Here is a 26,785-nt window from a genome sequence, read left to right on the forward strand (position 1 = left end):
CCTGGCCGCCCGATGATGAGAAAGCCAGACTGTTCGCCATACAACTAACATCGTATCTAGCCGTTCCACCCACCCACACACGCCACGGCAGGTCCGCCGTTCACGGATGAACATCCTGATCAACGCTCCAGTACATCACTCCGCCGAGACACTTGCCGTCCGCCCACTGTGTCTTCTGCCTCATCGTGTCTTCGTCATCATACCCGACCCACTGGTCCGACCACGTGAGCTTCTTCATCATGGCGCCCGGGATGGTGGACGATTTGGCCGTGCCCTCGCCGAGGAGCTGCTGGATCTCAGACAGCATCATGATGCCTCTGGACTGTGCGCATTTGCCGGGCACAGAGGGGCCGGTGAAGGTGCAGCCGAGGTCTGCACACGTTCTGTCTATTGGCAGGAAGCCACCTTATCAGCAAAGAAGCTTTACTATCCGGTGGCCATGTGCGGCTCTTAATGTTTTTGTGAACTCGTGTGTGGATTTCAGACTCACTCTTCAGCGTGTACCCGCGCCCATAGTACGGCAAGCCCAGGTTGATCTTGGCCGGATCAACCCCGGCCGACCACAGCGGCGTCATGGCCATCCCGATCTCGCGGATGTCGGCCTGGCCCTGGACCTTTCCCGTGCCGTCGCTGCCCTTTTCCCAGATGCCGTGCAGGTCGTAGGCCATGAAGCCGAAGCTGTCGACGTACGGCTCTAAGGCCTTGAGATCATATTCCCTGTTTGCGCAGTCACGTCAGCATCACACACAAAAACGCGCGGCACAGTCTTGTCTCAACAACCACCCCACGCCGCCTGAGCCCTGCCAAGCTCTCAAAGGTTGACCACGATGATAACTGACACACAGAGAGGACAAGGAACTAACTCACATCAGATAGGGCTTATGATGCGGCAGCACCATGCTGATCCCGAACCGCCTCCCAAAGGCATCCCTCATATCCTTGACCAGCCGCACCAGCTTCTCTGTGTCCGGGCTCGCCCCGCCGTACGCCTTGATCCCGGGGTACTCCCAGTCCAGGTCGACCCCCTGGAACCCGTACTTTTCCATGAACGCGACGAGCGATTTCACAAACGCGGCGCGGTTCTCGGCCGTGCTGGCCATGTCGCTCCACGTCGTGTACGTGTCCGAGCCGGGCGAGGAGCTGAAGTTGCCGCCGCCGACCGCGATCCACGTCTCCGGCGGCGGCCGTGCTCTCTTGCCGTCCCTTGTTGTTGTGGTGGTGGTGCTGCTTTTGCGGCTTAGCGCCGTAAAGGCGCGGTACATGGTGTCGTTGTCCTGCGGGCGCTGCTCGACGGCGAAGGTGGTCGGGTTGATGTTGGCAAAGGTGTAGTATAGGTGCGTGTACCTGCTCACGTCAATGTCCTGCGGCCGCACGATATCGCAGGGGCGCACGTGCACGTTGGACCCGGAGTAGTACCCTATCGACCGGCCCGAGGAGGCCGTCCTTTTCGATGAGTTGCATTGTGGTGGCGGAACGGTGTGGCAGGGCCCGACGGAGGACTGGCACCCTTGGTCGACGGAGCAGTAGGAGTCTGTGTTCCCGCAGAAGCCGCCTTTGGAGCAGCACATGTTGAGCGGACAGCCCACGCTGCCGGAAGACGAGGCTCTTCCACAAGGCGTCGGCGAGGAGGATTTGGGGAGGAGTTGGGAGCCGGCGAGGTCAAGCCAGGGATCTGAGTAGGAGGACGGGAAGCCGAGGGGCACGCCCATCATTGCGAGGGCTGGTATTGGAGGGGCCGCGGTGAGAAGACACACGGCTAGTATCCGCAGCCGGTGTACCGAGCAAGAGGCCATGGCTGGTTCACCAGTGTGCCGTGGCTTTAATGGCAAGGATGAAAGAATATGACAATGTCAGGGACAGATTCAGGGTGCCCTCGCTACCATCACAAGAAGCGAGGAAATGGTGGAATGAGAAGCGGCGGCTCAAACAGGATAGAGCCGAGAGTTGAATACTTAAGTAGAATAGTCATCGCGGAATGAGACATTACGAATCGCCCAGCAGAGCGGCAGCCATGGGATGATGCAAGGTCCCGCCCGCTACGCGGCAGCTACCGTGAGTAGCGTATGGTGGCTTGGCTGGGCCACGACATCTTTACAAAGTCTGGCCACTTCCTGGCCCATGATGACTGATTTGGGTCTCTGAGGAGCATAGCGTACGTATCCGCTGGTTCGTGGCAACAGTCAGAGTTGGACGTTGCTGTCTGTTATTGGCTGCCAAGGAGAGGTGGCATGTTGCTGCCCGGCAAGAAACGATGGGAGATTCAGTCGAGGCTCGCTCCACAGGAGCTGCTGTGTTCCATGGCATACGACGACTACGTACTGTGTTTGGCATTCCTGGCGCAAAGTCTATTCGGCGCCACCTGTGGACTCTTGGCCACGATGTCTCACCCGCCAACAATCGGCAGGCTTGAGGCGGCCGGATTGACATCACTGTCCAGTGCCCACGTGGCGACACCCTAGGAAGGTCTAGCGACGTTCTTGTGTTTGATAGGGAGACGGGACGGTAGATCTGGTCCGACCGTTCTGTATCAAGTATGTGGGTGACGAATTGGTGGTTTCATTGAGAGCATCATCAAGTTACTCACGCACCCTGGCTGACGCAGGTCCTCGGAGTGACAATGGCCTCAACCTGGATAGGAGGGCCATGTCGTTCACCTTCAGACTCAATGGTCGCGGCCTCATCCATCCATCACCAAGGCTAGTATGTGCCGACGAGTGAGAGAGGTCTGTCTGTGTTTGTTGTGTGTCATTGGCTGTCGAGCATCAGCATCACTTCCACTTAGACGCTGCTGCCCGATAAGCGATAAGCCCCCTCCCCTCCACCCGGTGCCTGCCCCGCCACCGGCTCCCTTCAAGGCTGCAACCACCAAAAAAAAAGTTGACGATACGTACCACACGTCTTTCTCACCACCTCCCTCCTCGCCGCCCAAGAGAAAGACCGCCACCGTCCCGCCATGGCGTCCTCGGGCTCCGACACCGCGGCGCCCCTCGCCGCCATGAAGAGCCTCGTCCAGACCACCTCTTCGCTCATCACCCAGCTCGAGAGCTACCTCCACTCCGTCGCCGTCACCACCAACCCGGCCTCGGCCGCCACCCTCTCCTCGCCGCACCCGGGCACGCCCACCTCGAGCAACCCAGACCACAGCGACCCCTTCTCCCTCGCCCACGACAGCGCCAGCCTCATCCGCGCCCACTCCACCAAGCTCTCCCTCTTCATCATCAACAACCCCTTCACCCCCACCGCCATCTCAAAGGTCCTTCGCGAGCTCGTCGCCGGCCCCATCCCCGCCATCGCCTCGGCCGTCCAGCTCTGCGACCCCGCCCGCTACACCTCGGCCGCCCGCCGCGACCTCGCCTGGCGCTGCTACCGCGTTCTCCACGAGCTCCGCGTCCTCGTCGACGTCATCCCCCTCGACGGCAAGATCCTCTCCGACAAGCAGAAGAACGGCGCAAAGGGAGACAAGGGCAGCCTCGTCTCCACCGGTGTGCTCTGGGCCGCCTGCGACGACGTCATCGCGCTCAAGAGCCTCGGCATCGCAGGGTTGTTGGTCAAGAAGGTCGAGGAGTACAGGGACACGCTCAAAGACGTCCTCGAGGAGCTCAAGGAGTGGAGCGAGGAGGTCGAGGAGGACTCGGACAATGACGACGACAACGACAACAACAACAACAACGGTGTCGCGGACATCACGGGCGGCATGCAGAGCACACACCTCTCTGCACAGGAGATGATTGACGACCTCATGGACGCCCCGCGCATCCCGCGCAATGACCCCGACCGCATCCGCGAGCGCCTCGACTCGTGCCTCAAGCGGCTCCGGCTCACAACGCTCATGTACTCGGCGGTAGTCAAGCGGCGGCTCAAGCCGCTGAGCGCCTCCAAGCTTCTCCCCGTGCCGGCGAGTGCCGTGACAGAGGACGCGCCGTCGGGGTCGGTGGCCAAGAGGCTGGACGAGGTCATGCCGCTGCTCAAGGGCCTGCCGCACAGGTTTGGGGATGTCGCGGCCGCCTTCTACGACTTGGACGCCGACGCGATCGACCGCGCGATGGACACGTGCTTCTTTGATGCGTTTGCCGCTTCCGACATGCTCATGAAGCCGTGGGACGGGAGCGTGAAGGACGAGTTTACCGACTGGGCCGAGAAGTTTCAGATTAGCATCAAGAAGCCGGACTGAGACGCGCATATGATACCAAATACAAATTACACCTTCCAAATCTTTATGTCTAGGGTCGCCAGGATTCTGATACATTGCTGAGCCCGTGCATGGCAGTCCTCCACTTGATGATGTGAATCAGCGTTTTATCCCAGAGTCGCACCGCGACAGCCCACCGTCACGGGCCTCTTATGTTGCCCTCAACCGGGGCCAATTTTTCGTTTTACGCATACTATGCCGTTCAACAGCCAATAGTCACAACATTAAAATTCACCTTCCCTCCCTTCCGCCTCCGTATCGCCGGCCCAGTAACAGTCCTCCATGCCCGGCCCTGCCCACTACTGCCTCGGCCCATCGACACAGTGACCTCGCCTACCCGACCCTGGATGGGAACCACGTACAGATGCGCGCTCCCGACCGATCTGATGGGCTCCGCGATCGTCGTGGCAGCAGCGTGCCGAGCCGGCATTGGACGTGATATTTCAGGATTTCCAAAGGAGACAGTCACTGGCTTGGGAGTGTCATGTATCACGATGATGCTAATCACATCGTCGGTCCCGTGGGAGGCCGGGCTGGTGCCGAACTCGCCCCATACTGTGCCTAGATCAGAGGATAGGTGAGTTTGAAATGTCAATAGAATGTCAACACCAAAGTTATATGACTGGGTGTTGCAGCACGGTACTCATACAGAGTTGTCGCTCTGTGTAAAGACCCGAAGGTGTGTGATTCGAAAAAGCTGGGCAGAACGATACAATACTCACCATCTTCATCTGCCCCCACGCCAATCACGTCGGTTCGATACCACGCCACGAGGCACTGCTCGTCCTCCCTGGCCAGTGCCAGAGCGTCTGCAGCACCATCATATAACCCCATCTTGAACATCCTCGCGAAATACCTCACCACCCTGCCGAACGCCCGGTGGTCACACTCCACGACATAGCGCTCCGCGCCGGCGACGATGATCTGCCTGTGCCGCGGGTGGCCGCCGCCCGGGCGAGGCGGCGTGGTGAGGTAGCTCGACTCGCCGTAGTCGTTCCACGTCACGATCTGCACGAGGTCGGGATTCTCGGCGAGGACTTGGGCCCAGCGGTCGAACCAGAGCGTCGTGCAGGTCGGTGCCCAGTTCTTGGAGTATTGCGGAAGATCTGTTTGTCGGTGTGGAGAGTTGGGTTAGCAGAAAGGTGTTGATTTCTACGATGGAATGGCATGTGCAACTGACTGGTGTAGAACCATGGGCTGGCGCCCATCATGTACGCCTTGTCGTTGCCCAGGATCCGGCGATAGGCCTCGTCTGCATCTGCGGTCATAGTCTTGCTGCCGGCTTCTGGCCAGCATGCCCAGTTGACTATTTTCCATGAGAAGAGAACAGGCAGGGATTGTCAGCAGGCTGTGCTCATTTAATGGAAAAGCACAAAACGATAAGCACAAACAATAAAGCCGGGCAACTTACACGCTCCAACAATCATGTCAAGCTTCTTCTCAACGCCTTGTGGTCCAAGCGACGTCCACGCTGGAACAAGGAATATACCCTGTGCTGCATCTTCACAGTCCTTCTCTCCCACGTCTCCGGCAGCTGTACCCGTGTTGAAGCAGTTCCTCACCACGGGCCAGTTGTCCGCCCATCCGGTGCCCTCAAACGTCGACACGACTGCCCTCCCGTCCCGCGCCCGGAGGTAACTCCGCCTCCTCGCGAACATGGTGATGTACCGCACAACCTGCTCCACAGACCACGGCTGGCCGGGATCCGCCATGTCAAACGACAGGAACAGGCGGAAGCCTTGCCGTGTGCTCAAGGCATCTTCCCCCTCTCCCCCTTCCTCCCCGCCGCTGCTGCTCTCCGGAGTGGCCTCGCCGTCGCGGCAGCTGCTAGGTGAAAAGGTGCCGATATGAGTCGCATCCGCGACCCGGAACGCGAGGTCCAGCTGTTCCAAGTTCCAGCTGTCGTCTCTCCCAATGTTAAGCGCGAAGCCGTCGATGCCCATGTCTCGCGCGGCGTGGATGTCGGCTTCCCATTCCTTCCGAGTCTGGAGATGGGTCAGGCCGAGCATGTAGTGCGCCACGACGAGCTTCTCGATCACTGGCGGCGGCGACATGGCCGGCCCTGCTGGTACTGTTTCCGATGGACTCGATGAGCTGAGACAGAAACTTTTTAGGCTCGCTGGCGATGGTTATTGCGCATTTCTGCGTGGCTCGTCGATGAGGAGGCTGGGATTGCAGGTCTCCCTTGAAGATGTTCACTGACGAATCGGGCCACGATTGCCGAATCTCATCTACTGCGATGCTGGAGGCATTGGTCTGGCCCCGCCTTGATATGTCCTTGTGCTGTGCTTAGGCTGTCGATGACTACGGCGAGGAGTGACGAATCGTGACTGTACTTAGTGAATTTCGCCTCGGCCAAGTGAGCTGTCCCTCTCGTTATGTGGAGGGGCATTTAGCGGCCGCGGCCTTGCCGTCTGGCGGACCTGGTTGCAACACTTTGCAAGAGGGGTCAGAATTTCACGTGCGCTTAAGTTCCTCCCCAGCCACATCCTAGGCAAGCATAGCGGGCAAGTGAGACAGTGCACATTGTGCCACGTATGGTTGCATAGGTTGCTGGCGTCTGATCACCGAGTCCTGATAGCACTCCGCATGGCTGGTGGGGAGGAACGCATTGCGAAATGCACTTGCGAAACCAGATCCTTAGTCGCGGCAATGCCATTAACAACCATGGGGTGTATGTAGACTGGCTCATGTTGAGTAAAGGCAGAAGAAACACGAGTTCTATCTGTATTTCAGCGCTAGCCACTGTATGTCACAGCAGACACAGTCGCAGACACAGGCGCTTCCCCTCTCCGGTGAGCGTGCTGTCTGGGGAGATGCTCCCCCGGTGGCTTCCTTGATGGCATATTCGAAATTGCGCTTAATAGAGCATGTAAGGACATCAAATGAAAGTATGCATGTGCAGCTGATCATTGCTAAATACTACCATCCATGTTCAAAAGTCTTGCCTGTGCCAGCCAAGTACCATACTATACAGGAAAACCCAAGCGGCAATATAGCTGTGATGTGTCAACTTGCTTTCCTCACTGCTACTCCACCAGGAACTTTTACCGTGGACACTCCATCAAGAGTGGGTAAAGGCCCTCTTGTAAATCTAGGAGGGTTTGTGCAGAGTTGGATGAGTTCTCTTCCACTGCTTTGGGAAATGTGCCGCGTCAAACTGGTTGATCGCCCTGTCCAGCTCGGATTTCAGCTCCTTGGTTTCCTCGATAGCCTCTTTCGCGCGAAGGGAGCCCAGGCACTTCTCATGACCAGGAATTCCGTGACCTTCCATCGGTAGACCCTGTATGATCTCATTAAGCGTGTGTACATAAGACCCAAGCGGGCCCTTGTCAGATGTTAGCGGCCACAGGCCGCAAAGCTTTATCGTTGACAAAACTTCGCCTATTATGTACGACCGGCATCGTCCTCTTTCTTTGGAACTCTGACCCGCGACACACCAGTTTTGCTCGATCCACGCATCTTCGATCACAGCCTTAACAGCGGGGTACTTCAGAATGACTTCGTAGTAGGCGTATGTGGTCGTAAGTCTGCGTTTGTGCACAAAGTCTATGAAGCCTCAGCAGTCTTGATTCTCTGGCAGGCACGGCTGGACGTAGGACAAGGTTGAATCTTACCTTGAAGGCCGGGAACTTGGTAGAGCTTGCATCCTCCCTTAGTCCGTGCCTCCGAGGTGTCCTCTAAAGGGGTGACATGGAAGATCAGGCAGAAGACCATCTTTTGAAAGGGGCTATGATAGCCCAGTTCCCAGCAAATAAAGGCATACTGGTACAGCTCGAAAGGCTCACACTCAGGCTGAGATGAGCCAAGCCACGCTTTCATAACGTCAAAGACGGGAGCCAAGACCTCCGTGCAGTCATATTTGTGTGTTAGCGTGGTGATGTGATAGACTTCATCTAGGGTCAATGTACTGCTGGTCAAACTGTGCCCTAAGTCGAAGTCAAGGCAATACCAGCTGGAGCCATAAGTGAGACGCAAGACGAGATTCAATGCTGTGACGTCGTCATCCGGCAGGTGTATTACGCTTTCATGGTAATGCTGCAGGGCCCGGGGGAACCCATCCTCGTCGAAGAGCATGCTGGAAAACACCGGCGAGCAGCGCGCGAGTGTTCGGGAGCAGACGCGGAAAGCCCAGGTTGGTGATTCGACGTCGGGCAGAAGCGAGACCTTGACGCTATCAGCAGTGCCTGCGCATATCCAGAGGTCGCCCCGCGGGTCCATGATGCGCTTCTTGAACTCTGCGGGGACGAGGGAGCCGGGAGCCATGGCTGTGATGGGCGGTTGTGATGTCGGCGAGTGTCGCATCAATATATGCACCGTGATGCAAGGTGCGAAGGTTCCGACGGCGGGATGTAGGCGGAAGACTTTGCGAGTGGTGAGGCGCCAGTGATGAGTCTGCCCAGGGCGGGCAGTACGTGCGGGTGTGTTGTGAGGAGGCAACGGGGGACAGATCGTCAGAGGGGATGGCGTGGTGGGACCCAGGGAGTCGAGCCAAGTTCGACTCAAAGTCGATGCGGTGGTGATACACGTTGCTTGCAGCTGGTGCAATGTGGCAACCGAAGGCTCAGGTTCAAAGACGAAGCTGGCGTCGCAATGTTGTGTTGTGCCACAGGCGAGTTGTGGCAGCTTGGGGTTGATGAGGTGGGTTGCGGTTCGTGAGTGTCACTGCGGAAGCATAATGTGCGGGAGCACACGTGATTGCACAATGCATGCAATCAGTCAAGGAAGGCGCGAGCTGCAACTTCCTCCGCGACACACAAAGCAGTGTGATCCGTACCTCAGGCACCAAGGGACAGGAATCGCAGTAGTGCAATGTATGCTCAGGCTTCGCTTCTTGCACTACCTGCACTCGCCAGATAATTTGTCCTCGACACCAGTGTCCGTCCGCTCTTGACCATCGTCTTCGCCTTGCGCACAGATCCTGCATCAGTCAGACAAAGCCCTGTCTTGATGGCCTGCGCCTCGAGATGCCTCGCCTCGGGGAATGTCGCCGTGTACTCGAATGCCTCGACCACACTCCCGACCACCTTCTCATTCCCGTTGCCAGCACTCGGCGACACCGTGCAGCACATGTGCCGGCTCGACAGCGCGTGGGGTGTCCCGTTCACCTGGCTGTTGACCCTCGATGCCGCCGCATACACAGACATGGCCGGCGATGCCATTGTGTCATCCAGCCCGGCTCTCGAGTACGTGCCCAGCGGTGGGTTGGATGTTGGACTCGTGCTGATGCTCATCGAGCTGACCCTGCCCAGCAGCCTCTCCAGCTCGCGTGGCGTCAGACTGACCAACTTCAGATCCCGGGGCAGCGGCCAGAAGCCGCACGACAACAAATGCCGAATCGCCGCCCTCCGCAGCCGCTCCTGGCATGCCTCGCGCTCCTCATAGGGAGCCGATGTCACCGCGCAGAAGTTGGACATTCCACCAAAGGCGCCCTTCTCTAGGTGCCGAATCGGAGCAAGTAACGAGTTGACCACCGAGCAGCGGTGGGATGATATCGAGTCTAACAACTTAGCGTCAGCCAGGCACGTTCCACATTCCAGACCCAAGAGACAACGCACCTTCGAGACCTGGAGCTTCCGCAATGATCTCTTCCCCAGCGGCCTCATCGCCGTCCCCAAAAAATTCCATCTCGCCAGCTTCCGACGGCGGAAACTCGACAATCAGGGTCCGCACCGTGCTCTCGAACCCCTCTCGATCACCGAGCTGGTAGTAGATCCACGCCAGCCTCCGCAGCATCTTGCGGTCCGAAGTCCGCGTCCCCTTGAGCAACGAGATCCACGACTGCGCCCATGGCCGGGTCATGCCAGCGCAGTCATACTTGTCGACCGTCGTGATGAAGTCGTACAGGGCCTCGATGAACGCATTCGACCCGCCGTCGGGCAGCCGTGGATCCAGGCTGAAATCGTCATACCGGCTGTGCATCAGACAGAGCAGGTCCTCGAGTGCCAGCGCATCCTCGTCCTCCAAAGTGATGCTCCAGTCCGCAGCATGCGGCTCGGCCGGTCGCGCCTCGACAAACGGCCCGTACAGCATGGTGCGGAAGACGGGCGAGCACCGCGCAAGTGCCCGCGAGCACACGCGGAACCTGACAGCTTCTACTGTGCCGTCGTATCTGGCCGGCACGACAAGCCAAAGGTCGCCCAGCTCGTCGAATATCCTCTCGCCTGTGGTAGCAGACGTCATGGTGGGCAGCAACGGTTGGACAGGGAAATGGCGCAATGCCTGCATTATGGAGCTTGGATGAGGCAAAGACCATCAACGCCTGACGTATGCTGCGAGATGGCGCACTCTGATGGCAGTCTTTTGCTGGACTCTTGGAACGAAGAAGAAGGATCGACAGACCTCAAAAAGAAGGACGACAGAAACCAGACCGCGTCAGCGACGACCGTGGAAGCAGCTGGCCAGGCCAGGACCACTTTCGGCTCGGTGCGGCGCTGGTGCCGCCAAGGACCCCGGCCATGCAGGGCTGACCAGGGGGGGGGGGGGGGTCTGGCCAGACCGACCGAAGGAACGGCCTGTGCAATTCCAACACATTCGAGGCGGCAGGGACCAGCGCTTCCGTGCTAAGCTCAAACCTTAAAACTGGAGCCCAGTCAGGATCAGCGGCGCGCGTATTCGGTGGATCCTTCCCTGTGCTGCCATCCCTTTCTGGCCTTGTTGGAATCATCGTCTCGTATCGCAGGCTGCAACGTGAGGGAGCGTGGGACGACCTGTAACGAAACGGCTGGGGGGAAACACACAATCCTGGCAGGTGGGTCAAAGGCCAAGCTTTTTCAAAGAAGGCTGTGTCGACGACCACCCCCGACTGGCCCGGAGTACGGTGGTACCAGCGGCGGGGCGGAGCGGGGGACGGCCCCGTCTTTGTGTGGGATTATCAGGTCGGGCACCCACGCACAATGCGGATGAGGCGAGGCGGCTGATTGTGCGTTTGGGGGCGGAACGAATGGCTCAGTCAGCATGTGCAGGAGGGGAACATGGGCGGCGTCTAGTGACACAGGATGGCTTACCGAGACGGACAAATATGGCACAAGCACAGAAACAGTAGGCGTGTGAGCACGGCCGACGCCCCTTGCGTGCATGGTCTCGTCTGGCAAGTGCATCTCGTTTCAAGTGTGGTGAGAGAGAGATAAGCTGCATGGGGAATGCATTACGATCTGCGCAGGATCGAGAAGGCTATGCGTGGTACGGGTATTGTGCGGGTTCTTCCCGGGATTTGGGCCAAACAATGTCAGACAGACTGTCCAAAAAAAAAACTTGCGATCGACTAGGGTTTCACAGGCAGTCAGATTACTGGTAATTGGCGGAGAGGTAGCCACAGTCGTGGCCCTGGAAGGTCATGTCACGGCCAAGTAATTGTGGTAATTCTACGCACCGGAGCCTGCTCGGCATTAAGCACATGGTCTTGGCGCTGAATTTCATGTTCGTGAAACATCGTTGCTGGATGCCCACTCCCGGAGTGGTCTGTTCTACTCATCTAGAAAAGGGGGCTTGGAGAGACCAAAAGCGCACATTTGCCCTCTGATAGCTACGCATTATGCGATGGCTATGCAGAGCTGGCAAAATGGAGTCACATTGGAGGGGGACATCGCAGGTCATCTAGTTTCAGTCAGCTTGCCCCTGGCTGACGTGGGTACGGCGATCGTGCATGGCAGATGGCGCGCCGGCACACGGTCAAGAAAAAGTACGGTGTTGAGGAAAACTTCGCTGAGCTTGTATTTGCGTTCGCCTAATCCAGCAGTCTATCTTACGTCTAGATACCCATGTACGCAGCGACAGACTTCATTCATGTTTGTATTGCTTCTGCTTGAGTCGCATAGAAAAGTGCGATCGAGTTCCACCGCGGGGATAATCGCACGCATGTCTGTCCACGCATGTGTGACTCGTTCGCCAAGAATATCGTTCGCCGACCTCTAGCTGAGAAATACTATAGCACTTTTCCGTTTCCGGTTGGCCGCAGGGAAAGTGACGAGGTTCAGGCCAGTCAATACTGATTGGCGGGAAATGTGTCCGTCCTCGTCCGGGTGTATCTTGTACTCATAGTTGTCAGTGTAAGTAGGCGGGCGTGACTGAGAAAGCTTCAGTTTGCGAGACCAGCCAGAGGTCAAACGCCTCCTCAGAGCACATGCTGAGTGGTCCATATGAGATTGGTTATTGCAAGATGTATTAGCCCCCTCGCGCCCCGAGAACACTGGCGTGGTGATGCGCGCAAGTGCCTCGGGACTGCACGGCAGCTTCTCAAGTTCGGGGATCGGCCACATGTTGTGCTTGTTCAGGTCGCAGATCAGTTTGCCGAGGATACGGTGCTCGCAGTCTTGCCTGTCTTTGGGCTCGCTCAAGCTGGACATGCAATGACCTTTGAGTCCCGGAGTGGTGCTCAGGAATCGCAGCACGACGCGTTCGACGGGATCGATCAGGTCTCTGATCATATGACTTCGGTAATGGATCAGAGTTTCTGGCTTGTTTTAGTATGGCCCGCCAGCGTTCAAGGACTCGCATTTTAAGGCGGGAATGGAGACATTACTCACCTGAAAGGCCAGGCGGAAGAGCACTCGGTGCGAGGTCTTGTGGGGTGATAGTATCGTCGATCCATGGAGGAAAGCCCACCACAAGCTGTGTAATGGTCCGCGTGTAGCCATGCTTATAGCCCAGTTGATAATAAATCCATGCCATCCGCAGAAGATCTCGCTCTTCGTTGACCTTCACGTCTAGCAACAATTGCACCCAGCCGTCCGCGAATGGGCGGAGCAGTGCTACGCACTTATACTTATCCGCAGCCACAACGAGGTCGTACATGTGACGAATGGGTGCGCGCTCTGTATCTTTTGCTTCGATAGGAACGAGGCCGCTGAAGTTACTGTGCATAATTTCGAAGACGGGTTTCATGGCCGAGGCTGCATCGTCCGGCAAGTATACCGCCCACTCGCTGGTGTCCTGCAGCTTCTTCGCTTCAACAAAACTGCCAAAGAGCATCGTGTCGAACACCTTTGAGGCTCTGGCTACAGTTCGCGAGCAGACTTTGAATCGTGCTGGCTCATTGCTTCCTGAAGAGTCTGTGCCGCTGACATGAATGAATAGATCTCCGCGCGGATCGAGGACCGTTGTCGTGAGTGGAGTCTGAGCCGCGGCTGAGCTCGACGGTGTGGTACTTGGTGGGCGTGGATCCGACATTTTCGGAAGCTCTTTTGTCTCGCTCTGTTTGGTTGAGAGCTCGAAGGTATGTAAATGCTTGACTCAATCTCCTGCGTTGAGAACGTGCTGAAGAGGTGGCACTGAGGATTGTGGGAGTTGGTAGGCTCTTTCGGCAAATTGATTCCAAGTCGACTTCCCTTGCAGATAAAGTCAGCGCCAGTTTCGTGTTCCGATTAATGAGAAGCGATGCCCAGCTTAGGAAGAGCTCCCGGGTTTTTTTACGGGAAATTGAGAAGCGAACGGTCGCAACTGAGGCAATGCAGCTATGTAAGCAGGCGTATGTTGCGCTAGGCTGTCAGCTTCTTGGTCTATGTAAGTACGTCTGATCGTGAATAAGATACCGCGACTAGCAGCTCGCTGCTCAACCAAAGACCACAGTCGCGGCGAAGACACGCGTAAAGTCTCCCTGTATTGAGTATGGGTCGAAATATGTCATGCCTCAATAATAAACAGGGCTTATCACGGAAGCTCTCCTTTATATGGGAAAATTGTAATATCTTCTACTAACACGCCTATTTGTTCCTTGATGTACTCAGAGCCTTGCACCCAGTGGAGCTGACGGATAAATCACCAGGCAACGAGGCAGCCCAAGTAGAAAATGACTCAAGAGCAGGAGCCAATCTTGGCCATTTCCTGGCGCTCGCAAGTATGTAGCATGCTTGTATGAAGACGGAATGGGCTGTCCGGTGCTTTTAGCTTGCTCCAAAGAACGGCGCCTTGTGTGATGCGAGCAGTTCGGCCGGCCCAAAAATGTCCACGCCAGTCCGGCCGGCCTGGGTGGTGATATGGCGCAACTCGGACACATCGACCGTGTACTTGTACTCCGTTGCGTAAGTCGTCCTTTTAAGATTCCTACATCCCCATTCAACACCAAAGGTGCGTAATGGCGGTTTGAAAGCCCTGCATGTGCCGTGGTAGTCAAGAAAACGAGGGCCACTGCACGCGGCGGCCAGTTCTGTGATAACGGCATCCAGCGCCGTCAAGGACAAAGTCATGTCCTTGGCCGTGGGAACCGGATAGAGATTTTTCTTGTGAAGCTCGCGCAATGCCTTACCCAGCATGTATGACTCGCATTGCGCAGCAAGCTTGTCATCTCGACTGCACCCTGTTGAGGTTGTTCGTTCTCCCGTAATGAGTGCGGTCACGCTGAAGGAGATTGGATCGAGCAGTTGCCTTAGCATTCTTTCCCGGACGGCATGGAGTGACTCTATCGGAACGCCGTCAGTTAAGCTTGTTTCCACAAGTTACCGCGTGTAAACAGCTAGGGCTTGCGAGCATGGTAACTCAACTTACCCAAAAGGTGAGGAGGTAGGACGGCAGGCAAGTCCAAATCAGCGACAGGATTTCCCGTCTTTGTATCGGCCACGTCCTTTATAAGCCGTGTGACAACATCCTCGTACTTGGACTTATGGCCGAGCTGGTAGAAGATCCAGCTCAGACGCAGCAATGCTTGCTCATCCTTGTTCTCGGCCTTGAGGGATTGCACCCAACTCGCCGCGTAGGGCCGCAGACTCGATATGCAGTCGTATTTGTCGGCGACGACCACGATGTCGTAGAGCCTACTGATGAATGTGTTGGAATCAACATCTACGGCCATCAATCCTCGCGACTGGCCATGCATGATGTTGAACACCGCCCGCATAGCAGGCACCGCGTCACCCGCCAGTTCAACCACCCACTCCTTTCCGGGATCACAGTTGTTGCCGCCGGCCGCCTCTGCAAAGCCGCCAAACAGCATTTTGTCGAATACAGGCGAGCATCTGGCCATTGTGCGCGAACACACGCGAAACCGTGTAGCGTCATTGCGGCCCAACGAATCAGTCCCCGCAACGAACAGGCACAGATCGCCCCGTGGGTCAATAACCTGTTCCATGGGTTCTCGTTCGCTGTCTGTGAGGCTTCCGGCGGGAATTTCGACTTCTGGTACAGCCTCTGTCTCGGTGAGAATTATATCATCTGTCATGGTGAGGCTTGGTGAGAAATTGTTGGTGAAATTGTGGTGAAATGTTGCGCATCCTGACTCCTCCTGCGCGTTTGCCGGCATGTTGGTTGTGTACGGTGCATATAGTGTTAGAATCTTTGTTAACATACTGTGCTGACCCTGGTGCGTCAATAGCTTGAGGCATTTCACAAACCTTTACATGAGACGGTCAAACCGCGTTTGATCGTCTCGCGGGAAGCTATCACAATCCTTCTATGTTAATCAGGCGGCACGGCTTGTAAAATTTTAATTCACGGGAATATCGACATTGTATAACGTAACCCACGGGTGACCCGCCCACACGGGTGACCCGCCCACTTTCCGGGCTATCGTCCGACAATATATAAGTCAATTCAACCATAACGCCTCAAATCAATTGAAACTATTCAGAATCCTCTTCTTCAGAGGCAGATACAACTTTCTGACACGTACGAGCATTATGACCGGGCTCGCTGCAGACGCCACATCGTCGCGCGCGCGTTTCGGGCCTCCTCGTACGACCACTATTCTGACTCGTTTCCACTATTAACTGCTGCGTCACATCGATTTGAGCCTTCAAATCCTTTGCCTGATCAATCGTGAGGGACCCTCCTTTCTGTAGCTGCTTTCTTTTCGTACGACGACGGCGGCTAAGGCGGTCATTTGCATCTCGAAGTTCGGCGAGCTCTTGGCGTATAAGGTCCTGCTCGTGTACCATCATTATAACTCCTTTTTCCAGCTGCCGTAGGCTCTCAACAATGGACGACGGTGAGCTATTCTGGTGTCGTATGATGCGATTTTTAATATACTTCGTCTGCGATTCGGTCTCAATTGGGTTGTTCGGCGTCTTTGAAACCCATGGGGGTGGTAGTCCAGCAGAGGAACCAGGTGGTGTCGGCGTATGAAACTTCATATCTAGCTGCGAAATCACATAATTCGGGTCGTACGGTACTAGGCCTGTCGCTCTAAAGCCTGCCTGGATGTTTGATTTGGTCATTGCAGCGTCGTACGCCTTATAAAAGGCTGGGAGGAAGTCCTCCTTTGAAACGTGGGTTACGTGCGCCCGCATTAGACCTTCGATTTCTTTACCGTACGCCCGTTTCAGAGGTCCAAAACACCCAACATCGAGAGGCTGGAGCTTATGCGACGAATGAGCAGGCATACAGAGCGTGATAATATTCTGTTCTTTGCAGTAGAGCTCGAAATCGACGGAATGGTGGCCCTCGTGGCCGTCGAGGATGAGGAGGCGGTAGGTACCCTTCGTACGACTCTTCGTATGGAAATCGAAGTGTTTTACCCATTCTAGGCCTCTCTCGTTCGTCGTCCAACCGTTTTCTGAAAGCGCGATTACCCAGTCGGGCGGTAGGGGGCTATTCGCGGTCCAGGAGTCGAGGTGGACCTTCCCGGCGAAGATAATGTACGGCGGGATTGAATAGCCGTACGACGCGATACCCTGGATTACTGTAACCCATTCCTGATTACCTTGTTGTACGGCTCTTGGCCTCCCGCGTCGATCGGAGGTCGTAACAACAGTTTCGGCGGAGATTTTACCCATCGCGAAGCCCGTTTCGTCGAAGTTATAGATATCGTCATCGTGGATCCCGTATTTCGCGATTATGTTTTGTACGAGCTCAAACCACGCGCGATACGCGTCTGGATCTTCGCAGAGGACTCTCTGGTAGTCGATTCTTCGATTAAAACGCGTACGGAGCTCTGATCGTCGTCGGACGAAGGTTGAGGCCCAGTTCGTTCCGACACGCGGCGCGTCGCGTACGGCGAGGAGTCGATCCGCCATTTCTCGAACACCACTAAGTCGCGGTGGAAATGATCGCGAACCTAGGTCGATTACGTATCGTATAATACTCTCCTCTTCGTACGAAGTCAATTTCTGGCAGGGTGGTCGGGTATCGCGTTTTTGCTGTGCGCCGCGTTTTCGGTCGCGAAGTGTCGTACGAGGGACTTTGTAGATCTGCGCAGCCTTTCGTACGCTTAATTTTGGATCGGATTGAAGCGCGTTTAGCGCTAGAATAATGTCGCCTTCATTCGATTGCTGTGGCATGATTTTTGGTGGAGGAATATGGGATTGAAGATAGCTTGTACAGAAAGATTGGGAAAGTGGGCGGGTCACCCGTGTGGGCGGGTCACCCGTGGGTTACGTTAAGTTCAATCCCCAAATATCCATACTGAGCTAAACAGACTCAGTTACAGCCGCCATCATCTGTTGATCGGTGGCTCGTGCTTGCCGTGAAGTGGCAAGTTCTACCCTTATGCTCTGTTACGGAGTGCGCACTCCGTAAGGACCTTGAAAGAAACAGGCGATAAAGCAGACCAGTCCGTCTTGGAACAAGATCAGTAGCTTTCAGTACCAGGTGCCCATACTTGGCCAGCGATGTCCCTTGATAGAAACGAAAAATTCATTCTGCTCTCAGTCGCACGTCCTCATATGACTTGGTTGCTTCTACAAGTTTCAAGCCTAGAAATCTGGAAAGAGAACGCGCTCCTCTCTCAGAAGCGTATCAGGTGCCAAATCTCGCGTACCCAGGATCTTGGCTTGTCGAGAGAGGAAGTCAACCTCATCAGCTGTGGCGTGGTACCGGTAGTCAGTGGTGTAAGGGGGAGGGTCAGACCATTTGTCGAGTTCTCAGCGATTCCTCCTAGGTTCGGACACGGGACTACACTCGAAATGATACTTGACACACCTCTGACTGTCCCTTGCTACTTTGGTAATGAGGCCGTCCAATGGACGTGGTGCCAGAGAGACAGCTTGAGGTGGCGGTAGCGGCCACGACTTGTGATTTGCCAGGTTGCGCATGAGCTTGCCCAGCATCTGAGACTCGCAGTCTAGTTCGTCATTCTGGGTGATGTAGACTCCGTCCGATTTGCAGATGCCTGCTGGTACTTCTTGGCCATTGATGAGTGCTTTCATGTTCTCCTCGATTGGGCGGAGGAGCTCAGATATCAAACGGGTTCGTAGGTCATCGACCACACCTTGTGGCAGTCAGCTATGTCAGAGCGACTGGGCTTGATATCTGATCCGATGCATACCTGGCAAACTGGGCGGGAGCACTTGAGGTAAGGAATACTGGGGATCAGTAGCTGCCCGGCCGCCGATGGGAAACTTCATCACAAGCTCCGTGATCACTTCCTCGTATCCTTCCTGGAGTCCAAGCTGATAGAAAATCCATGCCAGGCGGTAAAGACGACGCTCTTTCCTAGGCATTCGGAGGCGCAATGTATATGCCCAGGATGCGGCCCAGGGTAGAAACAAGCTGGTGCTAGTGCACGCATACTTGTCGGCAACAACCAGAAGGTCGTACATCTGAGAAATGACGCCGACGTTCCTAGATTCCACAGGTTTTACACCATCGTGCAGACCATGCATGAGCTGAAGAAGCGACTTCATCGGCACAGAGGCGTCCTCTGGCAGGTCGATCATCCACTTCTCGCCCAGTTCCCGGTTCGTCGACGATTCTGCGAATCCGCCGAATAGCATTTTCTCAAAGACTGGCGATGCCCTTGCGACAGTTCGAGAGCATACTCGGAATCGACACTCCTTGCTGCAACCCTGAGAGTCTGTCCCTTTCGTGTGCAGCCACAGGTTGCCCCTGGGGTCGACTACGCATTCTTCAGAGGATGGCGACGTTGGTTCCGCCATAGTCTCGTCTGGTAGATGCTCCATATTCTTGCCTAGGTTGTGGATGCTGGCGTGTTGGTGGTGTGAATGTTGGTTGTCGTGGCCGTGCTCAGGGTCGCGCCACCCCTGCTTTCTGTTTTGTGAAGAGACCGTGCGAGCGGCGCAGTCGAGATATTCGAACTGTGTATCCATTAGCAGCAAGGGTGATTCTATGCCACTGACCAATGCTGAACGATGAACCAGATAACAGCTGGGCACGGCAAACGAGCCAGGCGGATCGAGAGTGCCCACAAGAGGGGAGTCAATGCGGATGGAGACGGCGGGTGCAAGTACTTTCCAAGTTTCTCTACAAGCACAGCACGAGGCCTGAGAAAAACGCGGTTCGGCACAGCTTCATTTAAACAAGCCGTTTCTCGATCAAATATTTTTCCATCGTCCTTCCAGACAGCATAATCGCATTCAGACACGCCACACGACGATAGAAGTATCAACTCGACAACCCATCGCGCGTCTAGTTTTGTTGTAACTACAGAAAAGGCCCAACATTCCATTCACCAAAAATATTGCTCAGTCCCGCCCGAAGAAAGGGACTTGGTGCAACTGGAACATCCGTTGGGGAGCCAACAGTTCAATCCCGGTCAGGCAAGCCTGTTTAGAGAGGTGAGTGCTTTCCGAAGCGGTAGGGGCATATTTGAAGTCGGTTGTATAGCTCAGCTGGTCCGATGGGGTTCTTAGTTCCGCCAAAGTCCGCGGTGGCGCGGAGATTGCCCTGCATGCACGATGGCCAGGCTGAGACTTGGGGCCCGTGCAGACTCTCGCTAGGTCGGTAATGACAGCATCGAACGACCTTGGAGATGCTCGTACCTGTGAGGGATCTGGAAGGGGGTCAAGCTGCATCTCGTGCAGCTTGCGAAGGGTGTTGCCCAGCATGAACGATTCGCACTCTGTCGGGCCACCACCGTGTATACGCCGCATGATGCACAGGCTCTCTTGGCTGGGGGGTTCGATAGTGAGCTTGCGGATGCTACTAGTAACTGATTCCAGAAGGCTCGTGATCAGTGAGAGCTGTGTAGCCCGCAAACATTCTGATCAACCATGTCAGCTTGGTCTCGAGCCTAGGTGCCTCACAGGACGAAAACTTTGCACCAACCTAAGAGGCAGGGAGGAAGGATAGGAGGAGCCCGAGAATTCCGACTCGCTGCTCTGTAGGGCATATCCATGATGAGGCGAGTCACAACTTCGCCATATTTGCTCTTGTGGCCCAACTGGTAGAAGATCCAGCTCAGGCGTAGTAGATGCTGCTCATCCTGGTCGCCCACCGGGATAGATTGCACCCAGAACCCCGCATATGGCCGAAAGAGCGCGACGCAATCATACTTGTCGGCCAAGACTACCAGCTCATACAGGTCGTCGATAAAAGATTCAGGGTCGGCGTTGATCGGCGTCATCCCCAGATACTGAGCATGCATGATCTTGAGCAGGATGCCCATGGCCCGCGGCGAATCATCTGGGAGGTGAATCTCCCACTCCTGGCCTGCTTCTCGGGCCCTGCCTTTGCACGACTCGGCGAAGCCGCCGAAGACCATCTTGTTGAAGACCAGAGACGGCCGCGCCAGTGTTCTAGAGCAGACGCGGAAACGCGCCGCGGTTTCGGTTCCCGTCGAGCTGGCGCCTTCGGCAGTCAGCCACAAGTCGCCGCGCCGATCGATAATGTATTCCCGGACTTCACTCATGGCGGGTTTCTTATCTGCGATGCGCGCCTCTGCCTTGATATGGCGCGGGACAGCAGGCGAGGAGTTGGTCATGGTTGCGGCTGGAGTCATTGAATGAAAGGAAGCTGGTCAACGACTGAAGGCGGGAAGCTTGCGGGTGCTCACCCCTCCGTCCTCCCTCCCTTGTGTACGGCGGCTGTCAGGCTGTCAGGCCGCCATGGCTGAGAGGCGGGCACAGTGCCCGCATCCCAAGGACTTGCTTACAAACCGTGCCCTTATCTCATGCTGTCCAGATGGCTGCACCTCCCAGGTTGTCACAGATAAGCGCGCAGAATTAATGCTTGGACGAGTTGTGAAAGACTATATATCCATCTTCATCTGTGGGAATCGAGGATGAAAGAGATCCTACCCAGTTGGTACAGAACCCCGAACTCTTTCTTTTTAATGGGTGATGAGCTTGTGGTTTGTTCTCAGCCAGACAGGTGCTGCAGTCCAACACCCTTCGTCTCGACATCTTCAAGCTAAACTCCATTACGTATCCTTAACTACCAGAAACACTCGTGAGTGCTAAACTGAGGATTACGGAATGTTATGTTGTCACATCACGAAAGGGGATCCCAAAAGTGTCTGGTAAATCTCAAGACATCGTCTGTTGGTGATGGCCCCCACACTTTTATCAGAAATCATTGAATCAATCAAAATGAAAATGTACCACTGCCGAGATCAGCCCCTCCTCACATGCCGACGTCCAGGCTATCCATCACGGGATGTAAAGACCATCGCGAGTACTGAAAGAACCGTACATGAAATCTCGGATCTGATAAGATGGACCAAGTTTTATCTACTCTTCATCTTCGTCTGACCTCCATCCACTTGTTCAAGTCAGGCAATGCCAGTAAGAGACCTCTTCCGAGCCATCTCGGCAATCTCTTGTTCGCTGGCCTGGTATCTGTAGGTATCGAAGCCCCCCTCAGGCCCCAATTTTATGACACATTCATAGTGATGAGTAGTGTCGTCGTTGTTCTCGCGGTTCCTGGAAAATCCTTCCATGATGTAATAGAGAGTGACTGGAGCCATTGTCAGTGTCTCGGCAAGTGGAAGTGGCAAAAGGTTATGCTTGTGAAGCTCCCGCTGTAAGAAGCCAAGCATCCGTGCCTCGCAATCCACCCTCCTATTGGAAGGCAATGGCTGGCTATAACGTCTGTGAACATAAGGCAGCTGTCCCTTGCAAAGGTCTACAGGACAGTCTCCACCTTCAAGTAGGAGATCTACGGTATCTCTAATAGAGCCGATAAGCGCTGTAATCGTTTCGAGCCGCAGGGATGCCACTGAATCTTCGCGCTGTTAGTATCTGCCATAAAACTATGCACGAGAGATTGTATGTACCGAGAAATTCTGCGGGAAGGACACTAGGGGTCAAAAATTCGCCATGTATATCATCTCCGATGCATTGTGTATACGGCGAGTGGAGGGCAAGCTGAGTGACTATTGCTTCATATCGATCAATCTGGCCCGTCTGATAGTAGATCCAGGCTCGGTGCATAGCATCGTCTTCGCCGTAGCTTTCCTCTTCCAGGTTCTTGACCCAAGACGACACCCAGGGTTTGAGGATTGAAGCACAATCGAAGAAGTCCGCTACAACGGTAAGATCGTAAAGCTGGCGGGTAATGCTGGGCGGGTATTGTTGAAGTTTGTTTTCGTCCATGCCGTTTACGGTGTCCTGGTAAACTTCAACGTTCTGAGCACCCTTGTCCCAGTTGCTGCCGTCGGCATTCTCTTGATGGGCATCAACTTCTTTTTCCAGCGCATCAAAACTGCAGTGCATGATTTTGAAGAGCTGCTTCATCGCAAGTGGTGGGCTTTCAGGGAGTGTAAGCACCCACTCCTTCTCTTGTTCGTTGGGTTCTGGTCGCTGTGATTCGGCAAAATCCCCATAAAGCATCTTCTCGAAAACAGGAGATTTTCTTGCCAGTGCTCGTGAGCACACGCGAAATCGCAGAGGGGTGGCGGGGCCCCATGATCCCACGCCGTGGACGAGAACCCACAGGTCGCCTCTCGGGTCGATAGTTTGTGTTTCGTACTCGATGGCCTCTGATCCCTCGTGGATGTCGAGGCCTGTTTCGAGCTTTGCATCATAGTCGTCTTCGGTCACCGAAAATGCCTCGACACCGGGGAGTCCTGTGGCCTCACGTGCAACGGAATCACTGGCAACTGCCGCCAGTGGCGCTTCGTCCATTTGAGATGGAGTGCCAGTCATCAGGTTGCTCGACACGATCAATGGTCTCGTTGTGACGTGGGGGGCCGTTGTGCTGTGTTGGGCTGTTCAGGGTTGAACCTCGTTGTTCGAGCAAGAAGAAGAACAAGGTGAAATGAGGGTACGTCAGAAATCGTCAGGCCGCAGAGGGCATGTGGAAGTGAGGGCGGGCAGAAGAGGGGTCGAGCTGCATCTCAATGTTGGCTGTGGCATGGCCAAGGCGGTCCTGCGGGAGGCCAGCCAGTTTCAGCCCAACATGCAGGTCGCGCACTGGCGGCCAGAACTGCAAACGTCCCTGTGCCTTGCTAGGATCGTTGCATAATCTGCCCTGGTCGGCGGCAGCCTACTTCGTGGCTAGCGAGTTTCCATCTCGAACCATGAGAGTACTCCTACATGTTGGAGGGTCCTCGAGCGAGTCCAGCCTCGTAGACTATGCCGCGTACTTCGGTGATGAGCGACACTCGAGCCAGTGCGCACATGGTCAACACATTTGGACAACCCTGTCCCAATAGCCCCAGGAAAAGAAGGCGAGGTGAAGAAGTTGTCAAGGAAACGCAGACGGTGCCGAGAAATCTGAGAAGCTTTGTTGCCTGAGATGGTATTTCTTTGTGCAAGTCCACTCAAGAGATTGCTCGTGAAATGATTGTAGACGAGAACGATTCTGTTCAAACTCACTCAATCCTCTTCCAGCACAAGACCAACTACCATCCTATTCCGAGTCATCTGCACGACCTCTTCGTCGGTAGAGCGATACTTGTAACTGTCAAAGCCTCCCTCGGGTCCCAGATCTAGAACACAATCTCTGTGGCTTGCGTTGAGCACAGTAACTTTCCTCTTGTTCGAGAGCTTTTGGATCATCTGAAACAGCACTCTCGGCGAGACAATGATATGCTCAGCTGCGGGTACAGGCCAGAGACCAGCACTATTCAGCTCGCGTTGCAGGTGGCCCAGCATGCGCGCCTCACAGTCCAGCTTGTCTCGCTTCGGCGCGGGCTGTGTGTTTTCTCCTCCAGCCTTTGACATGGCGAAGCCCTTGCAAAGCCCAAGTGGGGTGGCTCGAGCCTGAAGCAGAATGTCTGCCGTATGCCGGATTTTATCAAGCAGAGCCTGGATCGTCCTCCGTTGCAGCCTTGCTATGGCTTCTGGTAGATGTCAGCCTTGACCAAAATAAGAGGAGGATGACCTTGGCGTACCGAGAAACCCGGGCGGGAGGACACTTGGGGGGACTCGATCACCGTTCTCACTGTCTTCTGGAGGGAATTCCATAGCAAGCTGGTGAACCGCTTGCTCATAGCGGTCCCTGTGGCCCAGAATGTAGTAAATCCAGGCCCGTCGCATGAGATCTCCTTCATCTGTCTCATGGGGATCGAGCCCCTTGAACCAGTAAGAAACCCATGGCCTGAGGCAGGCAATGCAGTCATAATAGTCCGCAACCACGACCAGATCATAGAGCTGACGGAGGACGGTGCATGGCGCTGATGAGGCATTCCCGGGCCGGGAGGACTCATCGCCATTTGCAACATCACTGCTGGGCTCCTCGTTGTCGTTCGCTGAACTGGTCCCGTTGGCATGGTCATGCGCTTCGTTCCGATCGACACCATTCTCAGTCGAGTCATCTCTGTTGGCTTCGATCTCGCCCGTTTGATTGTCGAGGACAATTCCTGGCTTTTCCAAGGCCACGAAACGGCAGTGCATGATTTCAAAGAGCTGTTTCATCGCCAGTGGCGCGTCGGGCAGCTTGATTTCCCAGTCCTGTTGGTTGTCGGCCGACGCCCCCTGCCGTGACTCTGCGAACCCACCGTAGAGCATTTTCTCAAACGTGGACGATGTTCTAGCCAAAGCTCGCGAGCAGACCCGGAATTTGAATGGCGTGGGAGCACCGCATGATCCGGAGCCGTGGACGAGCACCCACAAATCACCCCTAGGGTCAATGATATGTGTCTCGTGCGGTATGGGCTCGTGTGTTTGCTCGTTCTCAACTGGGAACTGAAGAGAAGGCTCCGGCTTTGCTCTATTCTCAAGGGGTGGATGTTCTGGAGCGTCGTCGACTACAGATGGTGAGGACTCTGGGTCGTCGCCAATCCAACCAGGGGCTACTGCTGGGATATCCTCGTGCTGGAGGGTTGCGCCCGGGTCCATTGCGCCAACCCAAGAGATCAAGCGGTCAGGCCTTGTTGCGCGAAGGATTTCGGCCAGGTGAGTAAGGGGAGATGGACCAATTCGCACGCTTCTGGTGTGTCTTGCACTTCAAATGTCGGAGAAGAGGGGTAAGAATTGGCTGGGAATCTGTCGTTGTTGGTGGCGCAAGCGCGAGGGCCTGCCAGACGCCAACCATCCCAGCCCAGGGGCAGAATCCCTGCGTGCTGTCAGCACCCGCTCCCAATCTGCCTTGTCAGGCGCAGCCTGCTTCGCCAGCACATGCCTTGATACATTGCTGGCACTCAGCCGTGGAATCAAATTAGAGACATTGCCATAGGATTTTGCAGTTCAAATCTCAAGAGCCATGTCAGGCTGTCTCTGGCACTGTTCGTCCCAATCTCTGAACAGCAGAACGCGATACCTCTTTGGCTTGGCGACCAGCTTCAACTGCAGATGCACCAAACTGTCCCCAGCATGCCCAAAAACGGCCACTGAAGAACATCAGCGGCTCAGCTCTGGGATCAAACACCACTTCGCCTTCCAGTTTTCTCACCGTTTTCCTCCCGCAGCGCCCTTTCCAGACAGGTATTGGATCTGAGTTTTGACGTACAATGAAGGCACCGGGTATCTGCGGGATCTCAAATGGCATCACGTGAAGGATAGAGGGACCGGTTGCATGAATAGACAGAGTTTATGAAGAGACATTTAGACCTGGCGTCACTTCGGAGCAGGCTTGCAGAATTGATCTGCACATCTCTTCCAGTTCGAGGCTGCTTCCAACTGTCTGGGACGAAAGACGTCCACCAGGCTGCCTAGCTTGGCGAACAAGGTCTGGCCATGCATAGTCACTGTGGCGTCGTCAGCCACTCGCAACGACTTTCTTTCAACGCGGAGTGGGGGACTTGCAGCTGCACGACCTGTTTAAGGTTATCAACAGCCCGACTGAAATCAGAGCGTGATGTTCCCTTTGGGCAATCTCAGCGCAGCTAGATTTGACTGCACAAAGGCCAGCTGCACCCCTTACCCTCATAAGCTAAGCTGAATAAGGTGCCGGGGCTGCCATGCGGCTATTCTCAACTAGCTTTTGCACTCGTCCTTTCATTCGTGCGCCAGCCGCGTAGGTGGCGTACGGATCTTGATGGGCACAAGCACGAAATCACAGGCCGCGGCTTATAGCGATAGTATCTGGGAACGCAGCCCAAAACTTTTTGATTTCTTGACGTTCTAGGCCTCTGTTGGGTTTGCTTCTCTCGATTGGCGCGACCGGATGACCTGCTTGAAAGAAGCATGCCTGGAGCCATATCTGGGACGCCAAGTCACATGGTATCAGCAACTGGTTGGTGAGCGCGACCATCACGACAAGCCTTTTCCAGTATAACGTGTGGTAGAGATGGCCATGTCATAAGGCTTGACTTTGATAGTAGCGCTGAGAATGATCTTCTGCTCCAAATGCCTCGTCTCAGACCAAGGTCGATCTCCCACACTTCAACGTCCAGACACGGGCTGAGCCAGATCAAGCCAAGTTGGAGAACAATATGCAGGAGCGGGGAAAAGCACAGATCTAAGATTCAGCTCGCTCATACTAATTCGGTTAGACAACGCCGCGGCGCTAAACAATGGAGGTCGGCACTTTTAGGTCGACCGTTGAACCCAATTCACTGCGATCTAGCCCACAATTCTCCGAGCTACGATTTACGATGAAGGGGAG

At 55.3% G+C, this 26,785-nt stretch overlaps 9 protein-coding genes across 9 annotated transcripts; 1 reads left to right on the forward strand and 8 right to left on the reverse strand.

The window, feature by feature from the left end:
- Positions 1-100: 100 nt before the first annotated feature.
- On the reverse strand, positions 101-1,709 carry B0I36DRAFT_251716 (glycoside hydrolase superfamily; the record flags this gene model as incomplete). The annotated part of the gene is made up of 3 exons (XM_046150634.1): positions 101-383; positions 487-717; positions 868-1,709. 3 exons carry the CDS (start codon positions 1,707-1,709, stop codon positions 101-103), a joined length of 1,356 nt encoding a protein of 451 aa, XP_046006981.1.
- A 1,192-nt stretch (positions 1,710-2,901) lies between these two features.
- B0I36DRAFT_333167 (uncharacterized protein) lies at positions 2,902-4,221 on the forward strand. The gene has a single exon (XM_046155185.1). It carries the CDS (start codon positions 2,954-2,956, stop codon positions 4,169-4,171), a length of 1,218 nt encoding a protein of 405 aa, XP_046006982.1. The 5' UTR covers positions 2,902-2,953; the 3' UTR covers positions 4,172-4,221.
- Positions 4,222-4,391: 170 nt separating this feature from the next.
- Positions 4,392-6,243, reverse strand: B0I36DRAFT_251392 (glycoside hydrolase; the record flags this gene model as incomplete). Its single annotated transcript, XM_046150613.1, has 6 exons — positions 4,392-4,750; positions 4,912-5,295; positions 5,370-5,495; positions 5,601-5,700; positions 5,755-5,955; positions 6,055-6,243. 6 exons carry the CDS (start codon positions 6,241-6,243, stop codon positions 4,392-4,394), a joined length of 1,359 nt encoding a protein of 452 aa, XP_046006983.1.
- Positions 6,244-7,088: 845 nt separating this feature from the next.
- B0I36DRAFT_333168 (uncharacterized protein) lies at positions 7,089-8,212 on the reverse strand. The gene is made up of 2 exons (XM_046155186.1): positions 7,807-8,212; positions 7,089-7,738 (listed from the first exon to the last, which is right to left on the reverse strand). The coding sequence occupies exons 1-2, from the start codon at positions 8,009-8,011 to the stop codon at positions 7,284-7,286; spliced, it is 660 nt and encodes a 219-aa protein (XP_046006984.1). The 5' UTR covers positions 8,012-8,212; the 3' UTR covers positions 7,089-7,283.
- Positions 8,213-9,009: 797 nt separating this feature from the next.
- B0I36DRAFT_367268 (uncharacterized protein) lies at positions 9,010-10,372 on the reverse strand (the record flags this gene model as incomplete). Its single annotated transcript, XM_046159427.1, has 2 exons — positions 9,010-9,689; positions 9,748-10,372. The coding sequence occupies 2 exons, from the start codon at positions 10,370-10,372 to the stop codon at positions 9,010-9,012; spliced, it is 1,305 nt and encodes a 434-aa protein (XP_046006985.1).
- Positions 10,373-12,099: 1,727 nt separating this feature from the next.
- B0I36DRAFT_367269 (uncharacterized protein) lies at positions 12,100-13,357 on the reverse strand (the record flags this gene model as incomplete). The annotated part of the gene is made up of 2 exons (XM_046159428.1): positions 12,100-12,641; positions 12,715-13,357. 2 exons carry the CDS (start codon positions 13,355-13,357, stop codon positions 12,100-12,102), a joined length of 1,185 nt encoding a protein of 394 aa, XP_046006986.1.
- Positions 13,358-14,070: 713 nt separating this feature from the next.
- B0I36DRAFT_367270 (uncharacterized protein) lies at positions 14,071-15,116 on the reverse strand (the record flags this gene model as incomplete). Its single annotated transcript, XM_046159429.1, has 2 exons — positions 14,071-14,585; positions 14,672-15,116. 2 exons carry the CDS (start codon positions 15,114-15,116, stop codon positions 14,071-14,073), a joined length of 960 nt encoding a protein of 319 aa, XP_046006987.1.
- A 6,228-nt stretch (positions 15,117-21,344) lies between these two features.
- Positions 21,345-23,020, reverse strand: B0I36DRAFT_333194 (uncharacterized protein). The gene is made up of 2 exons (XM_046155187.1): positions 22,071-23,020; positions 21,345-22,018 (listed from the first exon to the last, which is right to left on the reverse strand). Exons 1-2 carry the CDS (start codon positions 22,939-22,941, stop codon positions 21,567-21,569), a joined length of 1,323 nt encoding a protein of 440 aa, XP_046006988.1. The 5' UTR covers positions 22,942-23,020; the 3' UTR covers positions 21,345-21,566.
- Positions 23,021-23,613: 593 nt separating this feature from the next.
- B0I36DRAFT_367273 (uncharacterized protein) lies at positions 23,614-25,077 on the reverse strand (the record flags this gene model as incomplete). The annotated part of the gene is made up of 2 exons (XM_046159430.1): positions 23,614-24,080; positions 24,132-25,077. The coding sequence occupies 2 exons, from the start codon at positions 25,075-25,077 to the stop codon at positions 23,614-23,616; spliced, it is 1,413 nt and encodes a 470-aa protein (XP_046006989.1).
- Positions 25,078-26,785: the final 1,708 nt, after the last annotated feature.

Source organism: Microdochium trichocladiopsis (genome assembly GCF_020744255.1).
Source record: "Microdochium trichocladiopsis strain MPI-CAGE-CH-0230 chromosome Unknown B0I36scaffold_10, whole genome shotgun sequence".
Taxonomy (NCBI): domain Eukaryota; kingdom Fungi; phylum Ascomycota; class Sordariomycetes; order Xylariales; family Microdochiaceae; genus Microdochium; species Microdochium trichocladiopsis.

Excerpts from the sequence above, each read along its gene's own strand:
- B0I36DRAFT_333168 (XM_046155186.1), bottom strand. The coding sequence starts at position 8,011 with ATGAAAGCGTGGCTTGGCTCATCTCAGCCTGAGTGTGAGCCTTTCGAG. Across the intron at positions 7,739-7,806 it reads CCAAGTTCCCGGCCTTCAAG|ACTTTGTGCACAAACGCAGA; the intron begins GTAAGATTCAAC and ends GAGGCTTCATAG.
- B0I36DRAFT_333194 (XM_046155187.1), bottom strand. The coding sequence starts at position 22,941 with ATGACTGGCACTCCATCTCAAATGGACGAAGCGCCACTGGCGGCAGTT. Across the intron at positions 22,019-22,070 it reads CCTTCCCGCAGAATTTCTCG|ATTCAGTGGCATCCCTGCGG; the intron begins GTACATACAATC and ends AACAGCGCGAAG.
- B0I36DRAFT_333167 (XM_046155185.1), top strand. The coding sequence starts at position 2,954 with ATGGCGTCCTCGGGCTCCGACACCGCGGCGCCCCTCGCCGCCATGAAG.